This window comes from Acipenser ruthenus, chromosome 9, assembly GCF_902713425.1.
Source record: "Acipenser ruthenus chromosome 9, fAciRut3.2 maternal haplotype, whole genome shotgun sequence".
In the NCBI taxonomy this organism is placed as follows: Eukaryota; Metazoa; Chordata; class Actinopteri; order Acipenseriformes; family Acipenseridae; genus Acipenser; species Acipenser ruthenus.
In genome coordinates, this window is record NC_081197.1 from 32,954,375 (window position 1) to 32,964,461 (window position 10,087).

Below are 10,087 nucleotides of genomic sequence, written 5' to 3' on the forward strand. Positions count from 1 at the left end.
GAGGAGTACTGTTTTCTTCCTATAAAAGCAGGTGGAACCCCAGATCTGAGCACCTTCAGAGAAAAATGTTCCCAGCCAGTGGACGCACAGGGTCTCTGGATGAGCTGGAGGGGTTAGCAGAATCCGACCATCAAAAAGGGAGGCACTCTGAGTACAGGGACTTAGAGCCGGATTACAGACAGGACTGCGAGACCAAGAAACACTATCCACCCCCCTTCAGAGACCAACACCATTACCGTGACGACAAGCCATCCAGAATGGATCGGCACCAGTACCAGGAGTCCTTCCTTGATGAGTACTACAGCAAGCGAGACCGGAGTCGGGAGGGCTTTTACGAGTCGGACAGGGGGCGCCCGTACAGCCCTCCTTCTCCCAAGAGGAGAGACCTCAGCGACTGTTACCCACCTCGGTACCCTACTGTAAACAGGACCTACGACAACATGTACCTAACAAGCGTTCTGGAGAAGAAAGCCAGGGACAGACCACCGGAGGGGAGCTTCAACTGTGAGACTCCCTGCAAATCCAGCTCCAAAAAGAGCAGCTGTATTTATTACAACCGATCTCCCAATTACAGACGTGAAGAGGAAGATTCGTTGCCACCTTACTCAGAGAGAGACGCCGAGTGGCACAGGCCACTGGAGTCCTCAGCAAGGCCTTTTTCCTACACAAGGGATGGCACACATGAAATCAATATGCACGCCGCGCATGAGAGGAGAGAAAGGGAAAAGCTCAGGAAGACGGTGGGTTACTTGTAGGTTTGCAATAGGAAGTTGTACACCTCATCGGGTAAATATAAGTACCCCTCTGTGAGGCAATTAAATACTCAGTTGCAGGCCCGACATTATTGGTGGGCCTTAGGTGGCCTGGCCCGTACAGTTTAGGTCCAGTGGCCCCCCAGTTTCAGATTCTAAATTGATTCAGTACTGTCAGCTTCCAGTTCTAGCAGTAGATGGTAGGAATGCTGGAATGTCTCAGCACCAACTGTGAATCAAATTTAAAATCAATCCGCGTAAGTGCTGGCTTTTTCTTTTTGATTTGCTGTATTTTTAAGCGTAGTTCACTATTGGACAGTAAGTATTAAAAGACACAATTGGTCCAAATTAATTTTATTATCCACCAAAACCAGCCAATCAATACTTTGCATCAACGAAAGCAACCAATCCTGTACCTGCAGCTGCCAAGAGCCAATCATAGACTGTCAGCTTGACTGGAGCGCAGACGCAGCATCTTTCAACAACAACAAAGCGAGACGCGGACAGTTCCATAATATTGCTCCATCCATATGTAGATTCAGGAGAGAGGTTTTGGCTGAAGGTAGAAACATGTTGAGTTAGGAGGCATTTTAGAGTGGTATTGAATAAGAGATTGTATTGGCAGTTCAGACTCCCATCATACACGGACTGTCCAGTAATTGCTCAGTTCAAGCAATGTCCTGATTATAAATAGGGGTTTAAAACCCTAACAAGTTAATAAAACATTTAAATCGATTTACTAATTTAAAATGCATTGTTTTTCTCTTTATATGTATGTCACCCTTGTTTTTTATTTTGAAAAAATAATGTTCAGGACTATTTTCTTAGACTTTACTCAGTGAAAATGTACCCGATGAATTAGTACAACGTAAATTTAGATTTAAAGTAAAGCAAAGCACAATACTACTACTACTACTACTACTACTACTACTACTACTACTACTACGACTACTACTACTAATAATAATAATAATAATAATAATAATAATAATTAAAAAATGTCTAGTTGCTTCTGGTGTTTGGAAACCTCTTTGTAGGGCCACCGTGTCGGATTGTTTACAAGAGGATATGCTTTTTATATTTAGTATTGAATAGTCAGTTGAAAGTAAGCATTATATTTGTTACTTTACAGTAATTTGGTGTGTGTGGGAATCTGTTTATTGCAATCTCTGTAGAGGGCCTGCTCACTGTATGATTGTAGTTGTTTCAAGTATTATTGCTCAGACACCCCGTTGTTGCTAATGCGGTAATAATAATAATTTAAAAGAAAAAATAAACTTTTCCAGAAAGAGCTGTGGTAATTCATGCTGTATGGATAGTTCATAATATGATTTATTTATTTATTTATTTATTTGTTTGTTTATTGTCATCACAGTGAAGTAAAATAGTAGAGAATACGAGCTAATTGATTTGTCTTTTCCAAAATGAGCCCGCCCTAAATAAGAGGATGCCCGTCCACAGCGTTCATGCTGCCACCGGGCCTACTCAGTAAAGTGATATGTTGTGTTATTAGCTTGACTTTTTGTTTATTGTAGCACATTTAACAAACAAAAAGATAATTGCCATCCAATTATAGGCACAAAATAGAGCTTGCAAAGATGGGCAATCTAGTTTTAATTTAGTAGTGATTGAGTGAGAGTATAATTACAGTGCTCCCTCGCTATAAGGCTCTCGATTATAACGCGCCTCGGATATAACTCTCTTACAGCATGTCCCCCAATTCCCTATACTAGTGATTCATGCAGTATTTCTACAGTAAATACAGTACCGATATTGTTCGAACTGTGAACAATTTCTCAGACTAACTTCTGTTTCTGTCTCTCCCTGTTGATAGAGTATCTGAACTGAAGAAAAGCTGCGCTGGCACTTTATAACACAGACATCTTATTCAGCATTCGTTTTATAACTAAATAAATATTAGGCCTATTATATGGTTATCTTTCCTAATGTATTTACTTTTTTGCTGCGAGAGGAGCTGCAGCTTTCTCTGGGAGACAAGACTCTTCAGCTTCATTTCAGCCCTGCTCCGGCAGCTGAACCTGGGGCAAGCCCATTCCCTCTTTCCCTCACCCGACCCACTCTCCTTCTCGTACTTGGTTTGCTTGTCTGTCACATCGAACTGAACTCCCAACTGCCGTTTAGCCAGGCTATTTATAGTTTAAAAACTGCTAATTAAAATGTTACCTTTTTGTAAAAAATATAGCATTGATTACATAGTGCTTTATGCATGGTTAATTAATGGAAAGTTACATGTTTGCTTCACTATATGTGCATTATAGAGGGAGTTATTTTATTTTGTATTTGTCAGATGTGTGTTATGTGTCCTGCGGCGCCCCCCACCCCCTCCCCGTTTATAACGCCTATGTTGTGTGTCCCCCGAGACCTGCGTTATAGCGAGGGAGCACTGTATATGAATTATATTGAGACTAATACAGTGCTGTCATCCAGAGGAATAAAATATGAAATATATTTTTCATTTGTGGACCTTTTAAGTTTAATTTGTGCATATGTATGCATGATAACTCACTGAAGTGTTTTTGAATATTAATCAAGAGATATTTAATTTGGTGTACAATACATTTGACTGCACATTTCTAATTCTCTGATAATGCCATAGGTTGTATGGTTTATTTTTTACAGCCTGAACTAACTGAGCTATTGATTTTTCTGTGTAGTTTTGTTTGGTAATCACTTGCATGTGTATGTGAGGTTTTGAAAAGTTCTTTATTTAACCTCAAGTTTTTGGTGTTTTACAGAACACTCTACTCAGCAGAGATTCCCTTATAGTGTGAAACTGAAAAAGAAGATGAATCTGTTTTTTTCAAAAGAGAAGGGAACACCAGAGTCCAGTGGTACTCTTAGGTTTCACTCTCCTGGCGTTGTTTGATGGAGATGTACCACGTGGATTAGAGGCCCCTGTATACTGACCGACTGGTTACCTACAGATTTCAGAGCCAGGACTGGAACTCCACCTCAATACTATCAATGTCACAGTGTTCTTAGAATATTCATCTGTAAGTCACTGTGCAGCTTTCAGACTTTCAGACTTACAAAACAACTTCAGTGTGTCTGGCTATTTCTACCATACTACTTGAAGAAGACCGAAGTTGAAACGTTGTAGCTAATTATTCAAATTTTTGAGATTTTTATTTTAAAATTCAGAGTTGTAGGATTGTCTACAATGTGGAAAGGTGCTATGTGGAAAAAGATCAGAGCCCGGAGCCAGACTGCCACTATTAATTATATATCTGCTGTATGAATGAAGCGACAGTCTGACTATGGGGGTGCAATATTATTTTCAAGCTGTATTAAAGAGATGCATTTTAAACACAGATACACTCAGCTAATAAACAGGTACATCATCTGATAGCTCCACTCACAAGTTCACTTGCTCTACCAGTGCAGTGTCTGGGTGATGTTTTAACCACCCTGTATGATTAAAAGAAGAAAATAGCATGCACTTAATATCCATGGTCAGTGCTCGGATATATTGTGAGAAGTGTTGAATTTAAATCAAGGGAAGTAATGTTAAAACTTTACAATGCATTAGAAAGACCTCACCTAGAATATTGTGTTCAGTTCTGTTCACCTCGTTACAAAAAGGATATTGCTGCTCTAGAAAGAGTGCAAAGAAGAGCAACCAGAATTATCCCGGGTTTAAAAGGCATGTCGTATGCAGACAGGCTAAAAGAATTGAATCTATTCAGTCTTGAACAAAGAAGACTATGCGGTTGTCTGATTCAAGCATTCAAAATCCTAAAAGGTATACACAGTGTCGACCCAGTGGACTTTTTTGACCTGAAAAAAGAAACAAGGACCAGGGGTCACAAATGGAGATTAGATAAAGGGGCATTCAGAACAGAAAATAGGAGGCACTTTTTTACACAGTGAATTGTGAGGGTATGGAACCAACTCCCCAGTAATGTTGTTGAAGCTGACACCCTGGGATCCTTCAAGAAGCTGCTTGATGAGATTCTGGGATCAATAAGCTACTAACAACCAAACGATCAAGATGGGCTGAATGGCCTCCTCTCTTTTGTAAACTTTCTTATTATGTTCTTATGTTCTAAAAAACTGTATTTCAAAATGGTGATCTGTTGATCAGCTTCCAGTAAGGGTCTGAAGTGACTTAGGGTTAGGGTCCTGTGTCTTTGAATAATGTTACAGATGACAGGGAGGTACAGTTGCACAGAAAGATTCATCGACTTGGCCAAGATTCAGATTCAGACTCCCCGGCTCTACTGACTGTAAAAGAAAAAGTTCTATCAGAAGGATATAGTCACAGAAGTTAATGGTGTGCTGCTACCTGTCTAAATATTCAGTGTTTTCGATATAGAGAGAGTGAGCCTAACTGCTTTATAATGTCTGTTGAGCTTGATAACTGCAACATGTTGAGTGTCAGGAATAAAATATTGATACTCTAAAACAAGTTTACAAGACGGGGCCTTCCCGTCTCAAGCCAAATATTTTCCACATGGCACCTTCTTTTTATTATGTGTGTAACAAGCAATACTTCATTACACAGCCATTATGTAGCTGCCTTGAATTGCAAAACAACAGGGAGCTCACATGTTGTACTCTGTTTTTTTCTTAGTAAAAGTGACCCTTGTGCCATGGGAAGAGCAGTTACATCCAGCTACTTGATTAGCCGTTTGACTGCAGTGACCACATGTGCCTTTCAGTGGCTCATGTGCTCACTTCAGCCTTATTCTTAATTTTAAACACATTATGAAGAACATAAATATAAATCTTGATCAGAATTGCAATTTGGTAACTCAGAATTTTTATTCCTTGACCACACTCCAGGGTGTACGTGTAGTTTGAGTGAGGTGTAAGTGGATGGTAAGCATGTTACCAGCTCTAGGTATGTAGTAAGAATGACATTCTAGTGTATATTGCACTACACAGTGTACATGTTGTATATAAGTAACGCACAGGGGTAAACTCTTGTTGCAGATTATATGCAGCAGTTTGGAGTAGTGGTTAGGGCTCTGGACTCCTGACCGGAGGGTTGTGGGTTCAATCCCCAGTGGGGGACACTGCTGTTGTACCCTTGAGCAAGGTACTTTACCTAGATTGCTCCAGTAAAAACCCAGCTGTATAAATGGGTAATTGTATGTAAAATAATGTGATATCTGTATAATGTATATAAAATAATGTGAATCTGTATAATGTGAAATAATGTAAAATGTGATATCTTGTAACAATTGTAAGTCGCCCTGGATAAGGAAATAAATAAATAATAATAATAATAATATGTTTGTGTACATTAGATACATATTTCTATACCTACACTATAGTAGTTTAGTTAGCAACAAGCCAATGTAATATTTGTCATACTCAAGATTACTTATCCACATAAACCACAAAACAAACTGACACAGCAAGCAGTTATTAGTTTAAAATACGATAGAGTGCTTTATCTGCACACATCAAGATAAGAAAAACATTTACAAATAAAACATTAAGCATAATTTAAAGGCTGTTATATGACGTCTTTTCTCTGACTAGCTTTTTAAAAATAATTGGTCCCTCTTTTATTGTGCTGAGAAAGTCGTGGTTCTTGGTTTTTCACATTCATTCAGGATATGCAATCATTCAAACACTGTAGAGAAACTGCTGTATCTGGCTACCTTAGCAGTTGGCAGCAACAAACAGCAACTTCGTCTTCATCAGGTGACACTAATAATAAGAACATGAGAAGGTGTTCCCCAACAAGATCAGTGTTACAGAAGGAGCCTCCACTGCAATGACTGCAGAAGAGTTTCTCCCCGCCATTCCTTTAGAAAAGTTTCCCATAGTAAAAGCATAGCAAAGTGTAATAAAGCACAGTGAAAGAATGGTAAAGCACTGGTAAGCATTGTAAATTAAGGTAACAAGTAACCTTACATAGTATTGTGAATGGCTGACCAAGCTACCTACCATTACCTCTGTTGTTTCTCATTGTGGAACACACTTCACCATATACTCAGGGTTTATCGGGATCTTTGACAGACCTCGATAAACACATTACAAGCTGACACTTTCTAGTTGTCATTGTGTTTAAAGACAGGTGATTGATTCTGCCCGAGACAGAACCTTAACATTGAAGCTTAATGGTATTTGTGAGTAGACTGAAAAAAGGGTGTGAAACATAGTATTAATATCACCTAGCTTCCCATCCCAGTGCAATCAAAGAAGGTGTCAAGTGTGTTTCATTATGCTTACTCAGTGCACAAGGTGGTTACAGTATGTGGTTAGTGTGACAGACAGCTGAGGCATCTCTGTGTAGGAACCAGGCACCAATCCTGTCTTGGGGAGTGTTCGTGCTAAGCTTTTTCACAGTAACCCACAGTTTTATAACTACTAAGTTTCTGTTGTGTGAATCTGTTACCACTGCTGCACACATAACCTTGATATGTAAGGCTGTAATTGTTTTCAAATATACATTATTTATATGTTAAAGAAGGGCCACATTTATTTTTACGCCAAAATGTATTTTACACCATTTTTTTGTGAATTAAAAATACAGCTGTTATTGTCATAAAACTGGTAAACAAACAACCCAGAAGATTCATTTAGTTTGTCTAAGTGTGCCTAAGTTGTTTGCCAATAGTTTTGTAATGTTTTATTTGTCTGTTCATTACGGTGTATAAAAAAAGACTTACTCAAAGGCAAGAGGAAAGAAAGAATTAGGTAAGAATGATCCATCTGACAAAGCAAGTCTGGTCTAACAGTATTATTATCCCTGCAGTGGGTACACACACGTATGGCACACTTTAGAATTAGTGTCACTTATCCCATTGTGATGAAACTTTGACATTCTTTAGCACAAGTTAGTGACAGAATGTGGAGAAATGGCTCGGTTTGACATGTTTACAGGTACACAATATGGATGTAGTCATGGTGATCTACATGGTCATGATACTGATGGTTCTGTTTTTGTATTTACAACTCTTGGCAGTGGGGATATATGCAAAAAGATGGCTACCGCATATAAGTAAGTATTTGCAAAGCGTTGACAAAAGCCATCTGCAGATAGCAGGGATGGAAATAAGACTCCCATTACATAGCACTTTGGTCTGTTCCTGTTTTTACCGTGAGTTTAATAAGACTCACCTGAGCTTTTTACCTATACACTGGCATGGTGTTAAAACTGCTATGCAATGAGTCTTATTTCCATCCCTGAGACAAAGTAGTATTGTAGAAACACATCACAGTAAACTCAGGGGAATTGGACTGTATGTGAACTAAAGACAAGGTGGGGATTTACTTGGGGGTTCAGGGGGGATTCTGGTGCAAAAGGTGAGACATTTGATTAATTTCGCAACACTGAGATTTTTCCCAACTAGGAGAAAACCAGGGGACATGTTTTTAAAGTGTGAATCTTTTCAGCACTATCAAGTTGTTTGTTTCTCATTTTGTAACATTCTTTCAAAAATAGGAGTAACCTTTCAGACTGGTATAAATGCTTTTGAAATGTGTCCCACATGTTTATTGTCTTTGTGCAATTTATATCATATTTTGTTTAACCTGAACAGTCTTACTTTATACAGCATCTTGATACGATCTATCACTATCTTGTTTTATCTATTTTTTTTATTGGTGTGAAATAACATAACAAATGTCATTTTATTATTATGACTTTTATATTCCACATATTGTGTCTTTTAACACCTTGTGTAGTTTACTTTTGGTTCATCTGACATAGGATGAAAGAAAAGTCTTTATTTGCTAACCAGTTGTGTCTAAATGCTAAAATGAAAACCCTTCCTAACATTGTACATTACAGAATAACATTTGAACAGTGAACCAAGTTGTTATTATTATTATTATTATTATTATTATTATTATTATTATTATTATTATTATGTGAAATTAATAAGAATTTACTTTAGTAAATACATGAAGCTTTTGACTGGGAGAACAAGACAAGAGCCTTGCTGTTTCAGTAAATCTAATTAAATATCTAAATCAAGATGACCTCTGTTAGGGTATCAGTTATGGTTTCAAGGGGAGAACCCCACAAAGCCAGGTCTATAGGCTGCACAAAACCACCATCAATGTTTGTACTGCGATATGATAAATGTAAGTAGTAAGCAAATACCACTACCTTAATACTGTACAATACACCTTACCTCTCATTTGTATTCATATATTCAGATGGAAATATCAAGCTCTATTTTAGAAAACTGGGTGAATTAGAGCAGTCCAAAAACAGTTTAACCAGCCACTCCAACACAGTTGTCTGATATGCAGGGTAACTGGTGTCAGAGGAAGCTTACTAGGTGTTTAGCAAAGCTCCCAGACCGAAACTTCAATACCAGGAAGCTGTTGGCCTGAGAATTAAGCAGATGTTTCTGCCTCAGAACTGTAGTTAATGGAAGCGTAACAGGATTTAAATAGGCCAGTCTCCCCCACTGGAAAACAGAAGCCTGACGCTGTTCCTGTGTGTGAGCAGGATGAAAGGCAAACTGCTGCCTTCAGATGGGAAATAATTGGGGCCCGTCGTCGTCTTTTTTCAGACTGCTGTCTGACAGGTCACACTGCAGACTAAACCCCAGGCCAAATGAAAAAAAATGCTTTTATCAACTAGTGAAAAGGCTTTCTTGCATCACCCAAATAGTTTTAGCTGCTCAAGGATGCATGCTTCCTTCTGCCTGCCTCTTAGCAGAGGTCCCAAGTTTCATCAGCTGGAATGCTGGCCCTGACTATTTGTGCCGGGTAGACCCCCTTCCTCACGAAAATGTTGGGCAATGATTAATCTGAACTAAATGATTACAATTACAGTTCCAAGCAATAAAAAAAGAAAACAACAGTTCATTTAAAATGATACAATTTGCAATTGGAATTGAGAACCCATCAATAATGGAGTGTACATACAATCATATGTTGACAAACATCAAAAACAGTTTAATCCTGTTTCTACATTCATATGCTTATTCACACTGTAGTCTTGTGCTGCGACCTGAGGCCGAGAAGCAGCCAAGTTTGACCTTAAACGAGTCTTACATCTTGTTGCTGGTTGTACAATGCCTGTCATGGGTTTGTGGGTTTAAATGTAAATTTGCGGGTCACTTGGGTGCTCTGCTTAGTCATTGCAAACATTCAAGACTTTTACTAATGGTACTTCAGCAGCAGTAAGAAGATTACTTATTATATCCACATGGCTTGTTGTGATGTTATTTCACATATTTTAAATATTACGTTGTTTTAAATATATCTGACAGTATAATTCAATAAATCATCTGACCACACAGGCTACAAATGTGTGCTCTAGTTTCCTGAACTTTCACTGCTGCTTTAGATGCATTATGGGATTCGTTGGGTAGCTTGTGTTACCCCCTCCCCCCTCT

General features: G+C 38.6%; 1 protein-coding gene across 4 annotated transcripts in view; it reads left to right on the forward strand.

Moving 5' to 3' along the window:
• Positions 1–6,401, forward strand: part of LOC117406207 (immunoglobulin-like domain-containing receptor 2) — a 54,437-nt gene extending 48,036 nt beyond the window's left edge. For 3 of the 4 annotated variants that reach the window (XM_034010140.3, XM_059030529.1, XM_034010141.3), the window contains 2 exons: positions 29–740; positions 3,509–6,401. In XM_034010140.3, the coding sequence (XP_033866031.3) occupies positions 29–740; positions 3,509–3,544 (748 nt within the window). In that variant the 3' untranslated portion in view covers positions 3,545–6,401. The remainder of the gene's footprint in view (positions 1–28; positions 741–3,508) is intronic. The other variant, XM_059030530.1, reaches the window with a different exon arrangement.
• Positions 6,402–10,087: the final 3,686 nt, after the last annotated feature.